The following is a 20,233-nucleotide window of genomic DNA, read 5'->3' on the forward strand; positions in this document are numbered from 1 at the left end:
AAATATAAAGATATTTTTTTAAATTATAAAATTAAAATTGTAATTTAACATAAGTACCATTCTTATTGGTAATGACGGGTAATTCTGGTGGGAGAATTTTAAACGATTTTTTAATGTAATGCACATTTGTAGGTTTAGCGTCAACAATATGAAGTCACGTGTATTCAAAATTATTTGTGTCTTTTAACAATATGCTTAACATTGTTAAATTAAATTTCGAACATAAGCTTACCTCGTTTAAGCTAAATTTGCTAACAACAAATAAAATAAAATAAAAAACAAAATCGCAAAAAACTCACTAAAAATATATATTATCATTGCTTTATGCATTTTTTTTAATGACATATTCACTATTATTTTCGGGCATTGAAATTATTATTGTTGTATAATTAAACTTAAAATAATTAATGATAATATTTATAAAAAGTATATCAACTATAATAGTATATTAATTAATTATCTTTTTTCTTTTGAAATAAATTATGATCATGGAAGGGAAATTATTTATAAAAAAAAAACATGGGCGGAAGGAAAATTCTGTCAACGGCTACATGCATGGATCTACTCAATCCGTAGATATCGATCCAACGGCTATAAACGCTTCTATTCCTTCCCAAATTCGCACGCTTGCTTACCTATTCTTCGCAACTCCAACGGTCCAATACAAAACCCTCTATTTTTGAAATTCCAGAAGATCCCTTCATTAAATTTGAAAACTAGCCGTTACTAACCAAGAAGCTAAGGAATCATCTTCACCAAAACCCCCCCTCTCCCCCCTTAAATATTTTCGCCGACATTTTCATTTCTGATCCAATTTGAATCTCTCAAATTTCTCTTTTCCTTTATATCTGAAATCTTCACCCAAATCCATTTTAATGGCGCTGCCGTCTAACAGATCGTCTTCACCGTCGATGGTGACCGGAAGAACAAGCCCTATTTCGAGAAATTCCGAAATCGGCAACCCTGTCTACCGGAGCTTCTCCAGTAATCCGTTTTCGAAGCCGTCGATCGCCACCAGTTTGAAAAGCTTGAATCCGATCACTCCGGCGAATAGTCCCTCCGGTTTGTTTGAGTTTTCTTCATGCTTAGTTTCTTTCCTGTGATCTTAGAGTGGTTTAATTCTGTTTGGTTGCTGAGAAAGTGGCTTAGAATATCTGCTTTTCCTTTATGTTTTGCTCTGATTTTGCTCTGATTTTGCTCTCTCCTTGCTTGGTTTCTTCCTTTAGAACTGGAAATTTGTTTGGGTTGCCGAGAAATTGGATGAGAAAATTTGTTAGGGTTAGGGTTACAGAATCAAAGAATCTCTGATGCTCACTAGCATAGCCATTTCGATTCTTCCATCGATATAATCCGTTCCTTTCTTTGTTCTTCTAAACATGATGATTTCCATCTCCAACGTTTCTGTGATCTTTGTTCTTATTTGTTTCTTTGAATCAAAGTTGCAGATTATCCGCCACAAAGGAATTCTGTGAGCAGAGAAATTTTATTTACTTCTCGAGACAATGAGGATAAAGAAAATGGGAAAGATCAGAGTCCGAAACTCACCCGAGTCCGTTCGCCGACGGTCGGAAAATCGATGAAGAATTTCATGTCGTCTACAATTTCCGCCGCCTCCAAGATTGCCGTCTCTCCGAAGAAGAAGATTCTGGGCGATCGGAACGAGCCAGTTCGGTCGTCTCTTTCATTTTCCGGCATGAAAAGCTCTTCACTCAACTCGGTGAATCCAACTCCTGAGGCATCAATGGCACTCGAATCCGATACGAATCCTCCAATGCCTCTGATTTCAAATCCTAAATCAACAAAAACAGTGAGATTCGGTGGTGTTGAGGTCATTTCTGGTTCGTACGAGGATTCAGAATCGACTTACCGATATGATTTGAACCCGGAGTTGGTAACAATGGCAGCTGTAACCGATTCGAAGTCTGGAATTGTTCCGATTACTAAATCTGCCATTGCAGAAGGATCTTCCAAATCTTCTAAAACTGTGACATTCGGTGGTTTTGAGGTTATTTCTGATTTCTGTGACGATTCGGAATCCACATACCGACATGGACACGATCCGAACCCAGAAGCTGTAACAGTGGCTGTTGAGGCCATCGCAGAGCCTGAAATCGGTCCGATTTCAGATTCCGACATTGCAGCTGTAACTCCCGAAGCTTCAAAGATTATGAGATTTTCTGATTTCGAAGCTGTCTCGAACAACGCTTTAGAGTCTTCGGTTAACAGTAATTTAACTGAAGAAGTGGATTCTGTTAATCTTGACCCAAGTTTTAACATCAGTCCAGTTTCTTCTCCAATGATAGCACCTATAATCACTCCTTATGATCCTAAAACTAATTATCTGTCGCCAAGGCCACAGTTCCTCCATTACAACCCAAACCGAAGAATCAATCGACCAGATGGTAGATTTGAGGAACTCTTTTCCTCTTCGGAGGAGACTGACTGTGAAGATCCACAGAAGGAATCTGATGAAGTTTCTTCTAATGAATCGCAGATGAAAGAAGAAGAAAAAGAAGAAGAAGAGGTTAATGTTTCTGAACAAGGCCCCACGGAAGTTAAAAAGTCGTCGAAGCCTCTGTTGTCTAGGATATTCAAGATCAGTTCTCTGCTTTTGATTTTGTTTACTGCTTGCTTGTCGATTTGTGTTGTGAATGTCCATGATCCAACTATCTTCGAAAGATCAACCTTGTTAACAATGGGGGATCAGTCTGAGATTTTCGAGTCTGCTAAAACGAATTTCAATGTGTTGGTTGGGAAACTTGAGATTTGGCATGCGAATTCCATCTCTTTTATTTCTGATGTGGTTTTCAACTTCAGAGGAGGGCCGCCATTGATACATCTGAACCAAACTGAGTTTTTCTACGGGGATGTCAATCAGGATGAACAGTGTCTTGTATTATCTCATCAGAACGTGTGGGAAGAAGAAAACAATTTGATGAATGCAATGGAAGCCATGAAGGAGAGAGTAATTGATACTTTTGAAGAGCCTATTGACAGAGAAGGTCAGAATAAAGAGGGACAAGAACAAGAAGAAGATGCACAAGAGGTTGAAGCCATAAAGGTGAGAGAAATTGGCATCGAAACCTTTGAAAGAGAATCTCACAATGAAGAAGTAGAAGAAGAATCGTTTCAAGAGATTGAGGCTATAACCAATGATTCAGCAGACATTGAAGAAGAGAATAACGAGGCTTCTGAAGAATCATTACAAGAAATCATTGAACATATTGAGGGAGAAGGTCAGAATATAGAGGGACAAGAACAGCAAGAAGAAGCACAAGATACCGAAGCCATGAAGGTGAGAGAAATTGGAATCGAAACTGTTGAAAGAGAATCTCAGAACGAAGAAGTAGAAGAAGAACCGTTTCAAAAAGACAGCGAAGAAGAGAATGACGAGGCTTCTGAAGAATCATTACTAGAAATCGTTGAAGAAGAATACGTTCAAGAGAAAACCGTAGAGAATTTCAAAGCTTCTTCATCGTCTGATTTTAAATTACATGATGAAATTGAAAAGGCAGCAGCAACAGGGGAAACACAGGAAGAAACGAACACAGAATTTCAATACCAGTCACGTCCAGTCTCTTCTCCTCCATCTGAACATCAATCTGATGTTGAAGAAGAAAATGGCGGCAAAATCGTCGATCTCATCAGAACAGCCACCGGAATCTCTCGTGATTTCACACAGAACACGGCTGCAATAATATCTGCAATACTGCTAGGTTTATTTCTTATTACACCTGCAGGACTGATTTATGCAAGAAAATCAAGCTCAAGACGAACAACATCCTCCACGGCGGCCATTGCTGAAGAGCAGCAAGAGGAGCCATTGCTGAAAGATAAGAAGACGAACCAGAGTATGGTGGAAGAGGAAGAAGAAGAAGCACTGGATGATGATGATGAAGATGATATGGCTGGAGAATTTTGCTCTTCTGAAACGAGTAGTTTTTTCCAGTACAGCAGCGTGAGAGAAGGAGAAACAGAAGCAGCGAAAAGATCGAGTGAGTTTCAAAGCCATAGCCATGTGAGGAGGGAGAATTCAAGAAGAGAATCCATCGCTGAAGCAGCGACGAGATCGAGTGAAGTTCAGAGCCATAGCCATGGGAGGAGGAAGATTAGGATGGAGAATTCACGAAGAGAATCCATGGCTTCTTCTTCTTTGGATGATTACTCAGTGTCCTCTTCGGCTTCTCCATCTTATGGGCGTTTCACAACTTATGAGAAGATCCCAATCAAGCATGTGAGTATCTCAAAACTTTTTTTTTCCTTTTTTCCCCTTAAATCAGTGATTTAAATTATATTATTATTTTAATGTTTTTACTTTATTTTATTTTTTAAATAGAAACTATATTTATAACGGTTGAAATTTAAATAGTACAATAATAACTAATAAAATTTTTGTTTCTAATTAGCGTGGCATTTTTTTTTTCTTTTCAGAAAAATGGAGATGAAGAGATTGTGACTCCTGTCAGACGCTCTAGTAGGATTAGAAATCGACACAATAATAGTTGATTCGTGTATTAAATGAAAAAAAAAAGTGCTTATATGTTAAACTTTTGGAGTGTTTTTGTGCATACATTTAACCTCGAGTCAAATGTTATGAGCAGAACTCCGAGAAAGCAAGACAATAGTAGTTAGAATTAGAAAGCAATGCACAACAAATTGCTGGAATTTGAGAGTATTTTGTGCCGATGCGTTTCATATTAGAGCAACTTTTTATTGCATTTTTTATACGAAATAATCATGATGATACCATATATATTTGGATAGAGGGAAATTTAATTTATATATTAATTTTAAAATTTTAAGTTACACGGTTTATGACGATTGAGGAGAATGAGAGTTACAACAAACATGCGCTTATTCATTTGAAATTTTTGTGTTTAGAATTTCATGCTATAATCATTCAAGTAGTTCTCATCAAATTATATTGTGGAGTAATTCAAATCAGGAAAGTAATTTTAGTTGAGTAATAAAAGAAGGGGAGACAGCTGTCTACCACCAACTGGGTAGATCCAAAAGGCATTTATATTGGTGGGTCTTGCATAATGCCTTCCGTACATCTTTGTCCACTCCCTAGTCCCTATATATGTTTTATTGATAATTATTTTTTATCTATAATTTTGCATTTATTTTTTTAATTTATTTCCTCTGAATAAACGCATTTGAATTAAAAAATAAAAAATAAAACATTTTAAAAACTATTTTATTACTCGTTTTGTATTTTGAAAACATTGTTGCGTGGCAAAATAATAATAGAAATAAAGGTATTATTATTATTCCATTATTTAAAATGAAATTAAGACGAAATTTATAATTTAAATTAAATAAAAAAAACATGTTTAACATTTTAGAAAATTCAAAAAATTTCAAAAAGAAAAGAAAAGAAAAGGCAAGAAGGTTACAGCATAAGACAAAACTGCAGGAAACAGTGGCCGGCCGCCACGTGGCAGAATCAGACAAAACGCCGGGAAAGTTAGTTGACCGGTAAGTTTAAATTAATTAATATTGATCAGCACCTAACAGAGCGCCAAAAGTCTTCAAGATTTACAACTATATTAGGGTTTTACGCGATAAATCTTCTAGCCGAATATTCTTCTTCTGCTTTTCTTGTAAAATCCACCATTGTTCGTTACCGCTGGTCCAAACTCGGCGGACAATACTATTCGCAGGCTATCCAAGGCCTGTTGCTGAAGAACGACGAAGATAGCTGCTGAGCTTTTTTTTTTTTTGTTGTTGTTGCTCTTTGTCAATGGCGGAGGTAAATGCTATGATGATTCGTGCTGGTTGCAATTTTGTTTCGAAAAATCCTGTATTAGATGTGAAGCGTTCGGGTTTTGGCATGCCGGTTTTCGGTCGAACAGTTTGGTGCAATCGAAGGAGGACGACGGGGAGAGTTGGAAATGGGGTGAAGGCGGTAATGCAAGTGGATTTGGAGGATGCGGAGAGATTGAGAAGATTGGAGGGCTTAGAAGCGACATTAGGGCTTGATATTGTAGCGGAAAGGGAGTTGAAGGAGAAAGGATTTTTAGGGATGAGGAAGACGAAGCTTGTATGTACTATTGGCCCTGCGTGTAGTGCGATTGAGGATCTGGAGAAGTTGGCATTGGAAGGTATGAACATTGCGAGATTGAATATGTGCCACAATTCGAGAGAGTGGCATTGCGATGTGATTAGGAAGATCAAGAAGTTAAATGAGGGGAAAGGATTCTGTATTTCGGTGATGATCGACACTGAAGGGAGTCAGATTCATGTGGTTGATCATGGAGCTCCTTCCTCCATAAAAGTAGAGGTAAATGTTATGTCTCTGTTATTTTTTGCTGCTATTTAACTGAAATATGATACTATGTTCACTGTTTTCTTCTGTAAACTAAGAACACCGAGTCTAAATTTTCTGGCCATGATTGTTCAGGATGGTTCAATCTGGTTGTTTACTGCTGAGAAATTTGAGGGCTCTCGTCCATTCACTGTTCAAGCGAGCTATGAAGGTTTCTCTGAAGGTGTGTCTTGAATCTTTTGTTTCTTCGTCTTCTGGATTGTGATTAGAAGAAATATTTGAATCCCACAAGTTACTTAGAATATGAGTTTGATGTTGATGAGCTTTCTTGTATGAGTTTGGGCAGGTATTCAAGTGGGTGATTCAGTTGTAATTGATGGAGGAATGGCAACCTTTGAGGTTATTGAAAAGATTGGGAATGATTTAAGCTGCAGGTGCACAGACCCTGGTTTGTTTCTTCCTCGAGCAAAGTGCAGCTTTTGGAGAGATGGGAGGGTTGTTGTGAGAAATCACGAGTCTCCAACGCTGTCGAGTAAGGTAGGAACGTGTCTCTGCTGCATATCAATACTCATTCTGAGAAATTTAGTTGTGATGAAATATGTGAGTTGATTTTAGTGTGAGATCTGACGTTTGCCGGTGATGGGATGGGAACGAAACATTCCTTATGAGGGGTGAAAATCTTTTTCTAGTAGATACGTTTTAAAACCGTGAATCTGATGACGATATATAATAGGCTAAAGCGGACAATATCTGCTAGCGGTGGATTTGGGCTGTTACGAAGGGTGTTAGAGCCAGACACTGAGTGATGTGCTAACAAAGACGTTGGATCGCTAATGGGAGTGGATTGTGAGATTCCACATTAGTTGGAGAAGGAAACGAAACATTCCTCATAAGGATGTAGAAACCTCTCCCTAGTACACGCATTTTAAAACTGTGAGGTTAACGGCGATACCTAACGGGCCAAAGTGGACAATATCTACTAGCGGGGACTTGGGCTATTACAAATGGTATCAGAGCCAAACGTCTGGTGGTGTGCCAACAAGGACGCTGGCCCGAAGGGGTGGATTCTGAGATTCCACATTGGTTGGAGAGGGGAACCAAGTATTCCTTGTAAGGGTGTGAAAACGTCTCCCTAGTAGACGCGTTTTATAACCGTGAGTCTGACGATGATACGTAACAGGTCAAAGTGAACAATATCCGCTAACGGTGAGCTTGGACGGTTATAGACAGAGAATGAAGTTGAAAGTTTAAAATATGATGTATTTTATTGATTGGCCTTTTCATATTAATGCATAAACATGAGTAAAAGAACTCAATTAGTCATGTCTTCTTGGATGATGCCGGATCTCGTTTAAACCCTGTTTTTTCATGGTGTATTACAGGATTGGTCGGACATTGAATTTGGCATTGCGGAAGGCGTCGACTTCATTGCCCTTTCCTTCGTGAACAGTGCAGATCCTGTCAAGCATCTAAAGAACTACCTATTAACAAAATCAGCAAAGTAAGCATAAGAAGTCAACTTTTACCATGAATTGGGTTGAACTATCACTATCACTATCACTATCACTACCACTACTATGCATGAACGATAAATCCCCATGTCCTTTTCAATAGAATTTTCATCAGCACAGCTACAATTATAGAGACATTCTTTTCCTTGAAAATTTTCTGGCAAAATATTGTTACTGAAACAGATAATTTGGGTAATTTAAAAACTGAATTTAGTGATGAAGGGGAAAATCTGTTTTCATGCACAGATCCGTAAGGGTATTGGCTAAGATTGAAAGCTCGGAGTCTCTTCAGAATCTGGAAGAAATTATAGAGGCCTCTGATGGAATCATGGTAGCTCGAGGAGATCTTGGGGTTGAAATTCCGCTGGAGCAGATACCAGCAGTCCAAGAGGAAATAACTAGTGTTTGTAGGGAACTGAACAAACCAGTGATCATAGCTTCTCAACTTCTAGAGTCGATGGTTGAATATCCTACACCAACACGAGCTGAGGTATGAAAATTTTATTTTCGGTTTCTAATTTCAGGCATGTTTGGAACGATTTCCAAAATGATTGTTGAAGACTATAATGATGATCCATTTTGGTGGGGTGTTGAATAGGTTGCAGATGTTTCGGAGGCTGTCCGACAGTATGCTGATGCATTAATGTTATCTGGGGAGTCTGCCATAGGATCATATGGACAGAAAGCGCTTTCGGTTCTACAGATGGCCAGCTGCCGAATGGAGTTATGGAGTCGCGAAGAAAATAGGGAAAATTTCCTTCCCCACTATCAACTTGGGGTGTCATTGCAGGATCGCATTGCAGAAGAAATTTGCAATTCTGCTGCTGAATTAGGTAAAACAGTTTGGTTTTTCGCTTTTATTCAACCATTTTTTAGAGAATATATGGTCGGTTAAATTCTAAAAGATTTCTACTTCAACCTTTGTAAAAATGAAGAGTAATTTTTACAAGCACAAGAATAGCTTTTAAATGTCAATGAACCTGTGAGACTTACCATTCGTATGGAAGACCGTTAGAGATATTTAGTTAAATTATAAGTTTAGTTCCTAAATTTTTAGGTTTGTGTTTATTGGTCGCGGGTCTTTCAAAAAATGTCTAAAAGTTCTTAAACTTTCAATTATGTATCCAGTAAGCCTTTGAACTTTAAAGAGTGACTAATATATTCATAATCTTTCCGTTGTATGTTTGTTAAGTTTATTAACTTTAGAAAGTGTCAAATATATGTAATTTTGTATTTAATATGTCAGAGCATATTAAGTTCGCTGAGCTGACAGAATTAATTAGGCACAAAAGTTTAAGTTTTGAAGTTTATTACATGTTTTTGTGGTATAAAGCTGTTGTAGAACTGATCCTTGCACTTAATTAGGTGTCAAGAAGTAAATTAATTACCTTTGAACGAAAACTACTGTTTTGTTTGAGTGTTGCTAATTGCATTTGGCCCACGTTTCCACCAAAACAAACATCTCCATGTTTTTGGCAGCTAACAGGCTTTCAGTAGACGCCATATTTGTGCTCACAACGCAAGGACACATGGCATCTCTTCTATCCCGCAACCGCCCAAGGCCGCCTATATTTGCATTAACCGATGATGATAGCACAAGAATGGCTTTGAATCTGCAATGGGGAGTGTTTCCTCTGCGCATTGAGCTCTCAGAAGACATTGAAGCAAACATCTGGAGGGGCATCGAGCTTGTGAAATCAAAGGGGTTGGTGAAACAGGGGGACTCTGTGTTGGTGGTCTCTGAAATCTCTCCAGCTCGAGCTGCATCAATGGCGTCCCAATCAATCCAGCTGAAAACCATCGCGTAGGAGAAAGAGAAGAAGAGAACCAACCAATCCAAGAAACTTCAGTGATTTATGATTGCATGTACCATATGTGGAGGTTATTTATCTACTTATTATTTGTGGCCCTCTGTTTATAAAGACTACTTTGAAGCTTGGATAGGCCGTTTGTTGTTTTGTACTACTAGTAGCTAATATTTGGTCATTTGAATAACTGTACTGAAATTGGGTATTCTAGATTTATTTGGTAGAAACAAGGGACCAAGCGAGCTAGGTTACCGGGAGAAATCATCTTCTCTTGGTTTATGCTAATCGATTGAGTAGTCGTATTCAAGCTCCTGTAAAGGCTGATTGCTACTGTCCTACTATAAGAACAATAAGCCACAATGTTATAGATTGTCTTTTAAATATGATTAGTCGGTTTTCGAAACAGTGATAGGTAACTAATGAAGATTTGAGGTTGATTTGGATAGGAGAAGACCCAATTGATTGGATCGATCGGAGCTTCGAGTTCAGGTGAAATTAATAAAGGTATATGCAATGCCACTAGAGAAGTTGATCGAGCATATGGTTTTGACGATCGATAAAGAGGAGGTTGCTAATGATGAAATAAAGAAAAAAGACTCGAGGTATCTCGAAACCCTAATTATAAATCATTTATAATGCATTTTTTTAAAAATTAAAACAAAACATTTAAAGCCGAGTGACAAAAGGAAACAAACAAAACTATTTATTTATTTATTTATTTATATTCTTAAATGTCTTATATTTTTGTTGAAATAATAATCCCTTAAATAATGAAATGCCCCTTGTGGAACTTTCTACACCAAGTGTTTTCAATCATTGTTATCCCCACACATCCCTGTCTTCTCTCACTCCTCTTTCAACTCTATTTTCCAATTAAAATTAATTTAATTAAATTAATAACATAAAATAAAATCCGAGCCACAAGCAAAATCCCATTTCGGGTCCCACATGCGCAAATTAGTTTTTAAACTGGAAGTTTGCTAAAATGCGCACCAGCTGATGCGTATACGCTTTTATTCCTCGCCTCCGCTTGTATCTCATTTTATTTTGTTGTTTTCTGAAAACTGAGATGAAGCTATTTCTCCCATTGAATTCACTGGGAGAAAGAAAGCTCTAGCTACCCGAGCTATGGCTGTTCTGCAAATTCTTAAATCAACTGTCTCTCCTCCTTCAATCTCTCAGCCGAAGTTTGGCTCTCAATCAAGCCGGTTCTTCTTGGAGTTGGATTCCACTAGGAGGTTTGTACTGCTCCATGGCCGTCGGAGGAGTTTGCGATATGGCTGCGTTCGTAGAAGGTTGAGTTTCCGTTGTGCTGCTCAGGATTCTGATAAGGAAAGCAACGGCAAGTTTTGACCGCTCTTCTTCTTCTTCTTCTTCTTTTGTTTCTGCTTCTGCTTTTTGCGGTCTTCTTTTTCTCATTTGTTTTTCTTTCTCAGCGCATTTTCTTGATGATTTGTTGTTCGTTGTTGTAGACTTCGTCTTGTAATATTGAAAGCGAGAGATGGAGAGGCAACTAGTTAACTGGCTTAGATGAGGCAATAGTTACTGATGTGGTTTTATTCCGATAGTTTGTCATTCTTAGTCCTAAACTATCTCTCTTTGTAGACAATCGTGTGAGAATCCATCCGGCTATTCGTCCGTCATTCCTGGTTTATCTCTCTCAATGTGTTTGCCTCGCTCGGATTTCTTCATGAATTCATGTTCGTCATAATTGACTTAAACGAGATAGAGAGACGGTATGCAGCCTAATCCTTCGATGAGGCCGAAGTTGCATGGTGTAGTTTGCAGCTCAGTTGGTCCGTCGCTTCTGAATTATCTTCTTCTGTTGACAGTAGCTCAATCACGTCGCAAAATCGTGAGAGATGAGATTCATCCAGCTATTCGTTTCTCATTCCTTAATTCTCTTACTCAGTGCATTTGCCTTGTTCGGATGTCTTGATGAAATGATGTTCGTGTTTGTTAGTTGTTTTCATAGCGAGAAATAGAGACGCAAATGCACCGAGAGAGATAATTCGGGAATGATGAACGAATATTGGATGAAACTCGCATGATTTTACTCGTTGATTGTGCTGCAGTCAACAGAGTAAGATAGTAGATGTTCACTATCGTAGACATCTTCTTGCTTAAGAGAGGCAGAAGTTGTATGTTGTAGTTTGTTGTTGAGATGGTCCGTCATTCCTCAGTTATCTTGCTCTGTAGAAAGTAGCGCAATCATGTAGCAAAACTGTGCAGTATCCATCAAGCTATTTGAGTAAACGAGTGATGGAAAATGCTTGCGGCTGCAAACGAAGATCACTTAGTTGGCCGTCCAGTTCTTTTTAGAGATTTATTCTTGAGTCAATATAGGCATGGCGACGAAGATGAAATTAAATAGGAATTTGAAAATTTAAGTTAAGAAACGTTTTCTTAGAAAAATTTAGAGGACGAAAGTAGAATTTTGGTTGTTCAGACAGAGAACACTTGGCTGACGGATAAAACCTTCATTCCTATCAATATCAGGATTAACCATCACCTGAATCTACAATCCTAAATTTGTATTGGTCCAATTTTTATAGTCGAAGCTTTGAAGAAGCGACAAGTCTGTGCCAAGCCAACAGGAGTATTAGCTGGCCATGCTTGTTTAGATTGTTTGAACAGCTTTCGCATAGGGCTGATTGCTCCTTTAAGAGACGTTTACGTTTCGTATGTTTGAGTTTTCTTCAGCTTGTGTAACAATGGCGTGGTTAGCTTTGGCCCTCCAATGTGAAGGCCCAGAACGCCTTCAAGCTTATTTTCCTAGCCAGTCACTTTTGTATGCACCATCTTCCTACTACGTTCACATCTGGCCTTTCTTTTCTTGGTCCATTATAGAAGAACTTTTACTTATTGAACCCACTTCTTGACTATGTGAAGAAAGAGGTTCGATGGAGCAGCAGTGGATGTTGGGGGTTGTCTCGAATTCCCATCGACGTTTTTTCTTACCCTCCTCAACGAGGTATTGAAAAAAAATGTCTAATAGCTCGCATATGTTAGTGCTATACCTGGATGGAATTTTCGAGATTTGTTGGCTCATAGCCTAGAAGCTTAGGTTCTGGTGGCGGGTGGGCAAGCCCATCAAGCAAAGCTTTTAGCGTTCATCTGATTAGATGTTCCAACCAAGTTTGTATCTGCGTCACAGTTATCTCTAATAGTAGGTCTTAGTAGTAGGAATTTTCACATTCCTCATCAGGAACCTTAGGATTCTCTTATCTTAACTGTTTTCGTATACTTTGTTATGTAAGCCATACGTTCACATGCATATATTTTCTATAAATCAAGTCTGCCACAAGTAGCTTACTAGAAGGCTGTAATTTTTAGTTAGGGACTGGTTAATCACCCTGTTGTAGGTTATGGAAAATGATTTTAGTTTTGAAGGATTCTGTGTGTTTTCCAAGGTTAGAGAAAGTTGCTTTAACTACACCCAAGACCTCTATAGATGCCAGGTACGATAGAAATCTTTCGTCGATCTTATTTGTCATCAAGTTGACCAACCATACTGTGACCTTATTATTCACTGCTTCCCATCCTTTGTAGTTTGGATCAGTCTAACCATTGTAATTAGTTTTCTCATTTAGTTCGAGAATAGTTGCAACACCTTCAGAAACCATCACTGACGTGTGTGTATGTAGTACATTACTTGAGTTGAACGTATTCAAGAATGTTTTTGTGTTTGATACCTTCGATTATGTCGATTTAAGTTACTTCACATTACTTTCTTCAGGTGAAGAACCTCCAGAATCATTGTTCATGAAGGAACTGAAGAAGAGAGGTATAACTCCTACTTCCTTGCTCGAGGATACTAGCAACACTGACTTCGGACTTGGTGGCGAGATGAAGGGAGAAAACAGAGATTTTTCCCGTAGAAGTGCTGTTTCAACTGAAGTTGACAAGAGCCTATCCAATCAAAGGGAGCGTTCGATGCAATTGAACAGTGAAGGCCTTGAGGTTAATTTCCTTATGATTTTATTGGAGTATATTGAATATGCTATTTGAATATATAAATTCATGTTATCTTTTCGTTATCATTTTCTATTGTTCCCATGCTTGAACGAGTTATGACCAACATAACCAGAATTTGGTGAGCAGTCGAGGAAAATATTATTACTATCCCACCAAGAATATCGAAAGACTAGCCAGCCACTCAAAACCGAAGTCCAAATAAGGGATCTGTAAGAAAGAATTACAAAAATTAGCTCCAAACGTTGAGAACCATCCAAAACAAATGGACGACCAAAAATTTTCTGAAGCAAAAGCCTAAAGGGAAGCATTACAGCGGGCCAAGCTTTAGAAATCCTCCCATGACCTCTCTGTCCTAGAAGTCCTTGTTCTTTCTACTAAATACTCCAAATAACAACAACATAATCTGCCGGCAGAAAAACCATGTCGTTGTTACGAAAGGGAAGATGAAAAATAATCTCCTCCACACATCACTAAGTAGGTAATCAGAAATGAAAAGCATGCTCCAGGTGCCCGAAAATTTTCTTCCAAAACCTTCCCAGAAAACATGCATCTGAAGTAGCTCTTCGGATGAACTTGCAAAGATCACACCATTGAAATCAAACCACCGAGGACGATTTTAAATAAATCCATGATATTGATTCTCCCACAACCAGCAAAGAGAAGAGTAGAATTTAACCTTCTTCAGAAGCAAGTCCTTTCTAGTTTAGCAACAAACAAAAAAAAAAAAAAAAAAAAAAATCCGAACACTTATATCCTAGTGATTAAGAGATAAATACAAAACCCTGGTCGATGTTAAGCTCTGTTAAATTAAGTTTTCTTGAAAGTGAAGTTAATGGAACTAAACTGCCCAAAAGAAGAAAAGAAATCAACTGAGGAAATTTTCTTCTTTGAAGAGGGAGATTATAGAGCGGGAAAATAGACTTTAAAAGGCCACCGCCAATTGAATGGCCTTCCTAAAAATAATGATGAAGCCACTCTCAAATGAAAGATTAAACGATATTTAGCATGGGTACAACGAAATAGATTTCCAGTGCTTCCTAAATGTAGATTGTATTTTCTGATATCGATCTTGTACTGCAACATAGGCTTTGGTTAATAGAGCAATAGTTGTGAAAGCTAGATTTTCAATGCCCAAACCACCCTCTTTTAGAACAACTCAACAAGATAATGACCTTCCCCACACCCCCCGAGAAAAAAGAAATGAAGTCATTGAGTTTAATGATCAGTGGTTCAAGCTTTGAAGATTTCAGTTAAGAGGAATCCCACTCAAAACCAACTAGATCAGAGTAAGTCTGCCACCCTCGGAGAGAACTTCTTCCATAACAACAGGTGGTTTTCCTCTTTGTAATATCTCTTCTAGCCCCAAATTTTAGCCTCGAGTATACAATCAATTAGGGTAGAGATATTAACTGAATGCATACAACTATTTATGAAGGCTTAACATAGAACACGCTGAACCAACCTCTTCTGTTAGACCGTTGATATAGTACCAAAATATGGGAAGAAGAGTCTTCTCTTCTTGAAAAAGGCACCCTTCACCAACCTTCGCCAAAATGTGGAAAGCAATCTATCAACCAAGTAACAATTCCTAACTCCCAGAGTAAATCAGCAGCACCAAACTTTCCTTTCTCAAACACAAACTTTCTTGCATCCGTAATTCTCAATTAGAAAGACTTGCTTTCTATTGTAAAGCACCATCAAACATGAAGGCAAATCAAAGAAGAAAGTACCAAATCCCTTTTCCTGGTCCTACAGTCATTCAACAATCTCCCGTTTTTTCTGTACTTATAGCTTAACAGCATCATGTGCCTGCTATTCTCTCATACATCATTTGTCTTAGTAATTCGTATATGAAGCATACTAGTAATTTTTTTAAAAGTCTAACTTCCACAAGCCAAAGCTCATAATTGGAACCAATGATACTGTTTATCTTAGCTAGCAGCATCAGTTTTGGAATGGTCAATCAGTAGAGAAACACCAACATATCTGAGCGTAAGGTTTAATATAGAAGTCTGCAGTATTTGAGTTCTACATGCACTGAAACTATTGATGTTGATATTATTGTTGCTGGAAAACTGAAGCTTATTTCTAATTTCGTGCTGGAAGGAACAGAATAAACTTTATCGTGCATTTATGTTTTCTGCGTGATCCATTAATTGGATCTTAATATTATGTTGATATTATTGGCATAGGATTGCCCTAAGAATGATGGTCGGTTGTGTCTGTTTGGTCTTCGAACTGTTTTAACATTTACAAATTTAGTTCCTGATCTTCAATAATTTTTTATAATCAACAAATCTACTAAATACAAAATTAAACGTTTAGGATTCCTAAACAGATTGATTATATTCCGTTCCATTTCATTTCTATCATTTGAACTGCATATGTCAGCTTTAATTCATTTCATTTGGTTTTCAGGGGTTGATCCCTCGTGCTAAACTTTTGCTAACAATTGGAGGAACGTTCTTCTTAGGATTCTGGCCGTTGATCGTCGTCACTGTTTCGTTCTTTTTTGCTTTATACTTTGTAAGGCTCGTTTCTCTTATTACTGCTCTAATTTCTGTTTGATATCCAAGTACTTAAGAGGAGGTCGAAACCGACATCTTTACTCTAATACTATTTTTATGCAGTTTCTTGGACCATCTTTTGTTCACGATGGCACCAAAACGCCAATATCACCTCCACCGTACGTTGATCCATATGCTCTTTTAGAAGACGAAAGAATTTCACAAATGGCTCCTCGTGTAAATTGACGGACGCATAATCTCCTAATTGGTTGGTTTTCTACTACTTTGTTTTCCCTTCCCAATGTTAATTGATGTTCCTTACTATTATTATTAATATATCTAAATGATTATTAGCTAGAATTTTCTGGTTTAATTTACGTTTTCAAGACTCATGCTCCTGCTGCTTTTTCTTTTTGGCTAGGATTTACACATTTTAACTTGTGGGTCAAATTATTTCTCATAATATAATAAAATGATTATTAGCTAAAAAAATTCTTTTTTGTTCTTTTTAGTTTTGTGTTGCAGTTTTCATTTATTAAATTAATTTTCTTTTTTATTCCTTTTAGTTTTGTGTTGCAGTTTTAATTTATTTAATTAATTTTCTTTTTTATTCTTTTTAGTCTTGTGTTGCAGTTTTAATTTATTAAATTTTGGGGGAGGGTTTGAAGTTTTATAATAAAGTGTTTTTAAATTGTGAAATTTGAGCTTGCTTGTGGACCCGTCTTTTTAGGCAAATTTTAGCATCAGTGTTCACCACATGACTATATTAAAGGAAGTACATGAAAAGGTTTTTTTATTAATTTATGCGCCAATTATTCGTATTTTCAATATTTAAATGTTCATAAACATTTTTAAATAAATCCTCATGCTAGAATTTTCCGTTGGCTTGAATTAATTTGGAAGTTATATTTTGGAAATTTTATTACAATTAACAATAAAAGAATATATTATAATTTTTTAGCACATTTCAAAATAAAAAATAAAATTCCATGACAACTTTTGAAATGGCAAATTTGATTTAAAACATAAATTGATTCACAAAATGCTTTGCAAACCAGAAGTGTCGCAACGATAACAATTCATATAATGAAAAGAAAACGGAACGGGAATGACAGACCAACAATGAGAGCGCCCACTCCTAACAAACAATAAGGCGGGATCTGGCAACATGCTGCTTAGTAATCCTCTCCTTCATCATCCTCACCCTCAGCCGACTCAGCACCGACCTCTTCATAATCCTTCTCAAGGGCAGCAAGATCCTCTCGAGCTTCAGAGAACTCACCTTCCTCCATACCCTCACCAACGTACCAATGCACGAAGGCGCGCTTGGCGTACATGAGATCAAACTTGTGGTCAATCCGAGAGAAGACCTCAGCAACACTGGTAGAGTTAGAGATCTTGCAGACAGCCCTCTGGACACGAGCAAGATCACCTCCGGGGACAACGGTAGGTGGCTGGTAGTTGATACCACATTTGAATCCAGTGGGGCACCAGTCAACAAACTGAATGGTACGTTTGGTCTTGATGGTGGCAACAGCCGCATTCACATCCTTTGGCACAACATCACCACGGTACATCAGGCAGCAAGCCATGTACTTACCGTGTCGGGGATCGCACTTGACCATCATGGATGAGGGCTCGAAGGCACTGTTGGTGATTTCAGCTACTGAGAGTTGCTCGTGGTAGGCCTTCTCGGCTGAGATCACTGGTGCATACGAGGAAAGCATGAAGTGGATTCTGGGGTACGGGACCAAGTTGGTCTGGAATTCGTTAACATCCACGTTCAATGCACCATCGAACCTCAAACTGGCAGTTAAGGACGAAATAACCTGAAATAATACCGATCACGTTAAGCACAAAAGCTAATAGTTGATTGTAATGGAACCATACAAGATCTGATCCAAAACGGCGATTGAGGTTACCTGGGAGACTAGACGATTGAGGTTAGAGTAGTTGGGACGCTCGATGTCAAGGGAGCGCCTGCAGATATCATAAATGGCCTCGTTGTCAAGGAGAACGGCAACATCAGTATGTTCCAGGAGAGAATGGGTTGAGAGGACACTGTTGTATGGCTCAACAACAGAAGTGGAGACTTGGGGAGAGGGGTAAACAGTGAACCCAAGCTTGGATTTCTTTCCATAGTCAACCGATAAACGTTCCAAAAGGAGGGAGCCAAGACCAGAGCCAGTACCACCACCAACAGCGTTGAACACAAGGAATCCTTGAAGACCGGTGCAGTTGTCAGCCAGCTTTCGGATTCGGTCCAAGCAGAGATCAACAATTTCCTTTCCGACTGAAGAGAGATAAAGGAATAGGTGAATACAAAGACATTGAATATATATCCATTGACGTAAAGATCGAGAAATTACCGGTGTAGTGACCACGGGCAAAATTATTGGCGGCATCTTCCTTTCCGCTGATCAGCTGTTCAGGATGGAAGAGTTGGCGGTAAGTTCCAGTCCTCACCTCATCAATAACAGTAGGTTCAAGATCAACAAAAACCGCACGAGGAACATGCTTCCCTGCACCTGTTTCACTGAAAAAGGTGTTGAAAGCATCGTCCCCTCCACCGTGAGTACTGTCGCCTGGCATTTGGCCATCGGGCTGTACAGATATTAAAGACAAGAATTAGAGAATTCTGTTTATTCTGACGAACGGAAGCGCTTCTTAACCTTCGGATTTCAGACGTAACAACAAGAAGACTAATATAACAGAGATACGAATAAACAACGACTAAAATAAGCAACAAATTATCTTCGCATACTACAAAATCAAAGATCCGAAGCCAGTTTATAAGAAATTCAGGCAGTGTTGATGCAATGGAAAATGAAAAAAAAAAAAAAAAAAAAAAAAAAAAAACACAGATTCGACAAGAATCATTTTCTATTTCAAGATCCCGAGGTATACATCAGCACATGTTACACTTCTGTTAAACGACAGGGAATAACGATGGTATTCAACGCAGATTTAGCGAACTTACGAATACCAAAACAAAGATTAACGAAGATCCGTAAACACAATCAAATAAGCAACAAATTATCTTCGCATATTACAAAATCAAAGATCCGAAGCCAGCTTATAAGAAATTCAGACAGCGTTGATCCAATGGAAAATGGAAAAAAAAAAAAAAAAAAATAGTACACAGATTCGGCAAGAATCAGTTTCTATCTCAAGATCCCGATGTATACATCAGCACATGTTACACTTCTGTCAAACGACAGGGAGTAACGATTGTATATCAGAATTAACGAAGATCCGTAAACACAGCGAAAGATCTCAAGTACACATCGTGCTATGGGAAAAACACGGAGTAAATCAGAAAAACAGTAAAGATCCACATAAACCACTGGATGCGAGCGAAAAAAGACTCGTGAATCTAACAAAACACCAAAGCGTAGTCCACACAATGCTAGATGAAGAAATGCCGACAATTCGTTACAGATCGAGTGAACAAAAGGAAAAAAACAAATATCTTAAAAAAAAACGAACTAAAAACAACAAAACTCGAGCTACATCAATGCTAGATACAGAAATGACACAATTCCTTGCAGATCGAGTGGATATAAGATGAAAACAATAACTCTTAGAAATCTAACAAAAATCAAGCGCTAGATTCAGAAATGTCGATAAATCCATACAGATCGAGCGAACGAAAGCAAAAAACAAAAAAAGAAAGGAACAGTAGAATACCTGAATACCATGCTCGAGGCAGTAGAGCTCCCAGCAGGCATTGCCAACCTGGATACCGGCCTGACCGATGTGAATTGAGATGCACTCTCTCATTTTGGCTTAGAAATGGAAGAACGAAGAAGAGATCTGAGCAGGAAATGGAGAAAAAAACTCTCGCGAGGAAGAAAGACGTTTGTAAAGACGCCTTCCCCTTTGAAACCCTTTTTTTGGATGGATAGATTTAGGGAGAAGATGGAAGAGATGTATTTATAGTGGGAGCCGAAGCGAGCGTAAGGAGTGGTCTTTTTTTAACCGTTGGTGGAAAATTGAACGGCAGCTAAGCCAGAATTGGTTTACTCTGGTTGGTTGAGAGTTAACCATGGTTAGGGATTCGCTTTTTTCTCGTCGGTTTCATTTTTCAAATTTGAATCCGAGATATTGGCGGGTAATGGGCTGAAATCGTGGGCTGGGCTTTGGGCTTTGGGCTTG

The 20,233-nt window shown here is 38.2% G+C and overlaps 4 protein-coding genes and 1 long non-coding RNA gene across 6 annotated transcripts; 3 read left to right on the plus strand and 2 right to left on the minus strand.

Moving 5' to 3' along the window:
• The first annotated feature begins 475 nt into the window (after positions 1 to 475).
• Positions 476 to 4,819, plus strand: LOC111809647 (uncharacterized). Of its 2 annotated transcripts, none has more exons than XM_023696021.2 (3): positions 476 to 1,062; positions 1,440 to 4,234; positions 4,432 to 4,819. In XM_023696021.2, the coding sequence occupies exons 1-3, from the start codon at positions 876 to 878 to the stop codon at positions 4,504 to 4,506; spliced, it is 3,057 nt and encodes a 1,018-aa protein (XP_023551789.2). In that variant the 5' UTR covers positions 476 to 875; the 3' UTR covers positions 4,507 to 4,819. The 2 variants fall into 2 exon arrangements, with proteins under 2 accessions (XP_023551789.2, XP_023551790.2); XM_023696022.2 differs by having other exon boundaries at positions 1,446 to 4,234.
• Positions 1,055 to 2,005, minus strand: LOC147789378 (uncharacterized). Its single transcript, XR_015411714.1, has 3 exons — positions 1,868 to 2,005; positions 1,546 to 1,790; positions 1,055 to 1,466 (listed from the first exon to the last, which is right to left on the minus strand). It is a non-coding gene; the product is annotated as an uncharacterized LOC147789378 (long non-coding RNA).
• Positions 4,820 to 5,528: 709 nt separating the features above from the next.
• On the plus strand, positions 5,529 to 9,788 carry LOC111810746 (plastidial pyruvate kinase 1, chloroplastic). Its single transcript, XM_023697515.2, has 7 exons — positions 5,529 to 6,286; positions 6,407 to 6,494; positions 6,618 to 6,808; positions 7,654 to 7,772; positions 8,029 to 8,272; positions 8,381 to 8,615; positions 9,262 to 9,788. The coding sequence occupies exons 1-7, from the start codon at positions 5,747 to 5,749 to the stop codon at positions 9,588 to 9,590; spliced, it is 1,746 nt and encodes a 581-aa protein (XP_023553283.2). The 5' UTR covers positions 5,529 to 5,746; the 3' UTR covers positions 9,591 to 9,788.
• Positions 9,789 to 10,625: 837 nt separating this feature from the next.
• Positions 10,626 to 16,435, plus strand: LOC111810239 (uncharacterized). Its single transcript, XM_023696887.2, has 4 exons — positions 10,626 to 10,932; positions 13,330 to 13,553; positions 15,987 to 16,094; positions 16,199 to 16,435. The coding sequence occupies exons 1-4, from the start codon at positions 10,719 to 10,721 to the stop codon at positions 16,319 to 16,321; spliced, it is 669 nt and encodes a 222-aa protein (XP_023552655.1). The 5' UTR covers positions 10,626 to 10,718; the 3' UTR covers positions 16,322 to 16,435.
• A 637-nt stretch (positions 16,436 to 17,072) lies between these two features.
• On the minus strand, positions 17,073 to 19,992 carry LOC111809983 (tubulin alpha chain). Its single transcript, XM_023696495.2, has 4 exons — positions 19,766 to 19,992; positions 18,445 to 18,679; positions 17,998 to 18,368; positions 17,073 to 17,904 (listed from the first exon to the last, which is right to left on the minus strand). The coding sequence occupies exons 1-4, from the start codon at positions 19,856 to 19,858 to the stop codon at positions 17,251 to 17,253; spliced, it is 1,353 nt and encodes a 450-aa protein (XP_023552263.1). The 5' UTR covers positions 19,859 to 19,992; the 3' UTR covers positions 17,073 to 17,250.
• Between the last annotated feature and the right edge of the window lie 241 nt (positions 19,993 to 20,233).

Source organism: Cucurbita pepo, chromosome 14, assembly GCF_057944985.1.
Source record: "Cucurbita pepo subsp. pepo isolate OVF chromosome 14, ASM5794498v1, whole genome shotgun sequence".
NCBI lineage: Eukaryota > Viridiplantae > Streptophyta > Magnoliopsida > Cucurbitales > Cucurbitaceae > Cucurbita > Cucurbita pepo.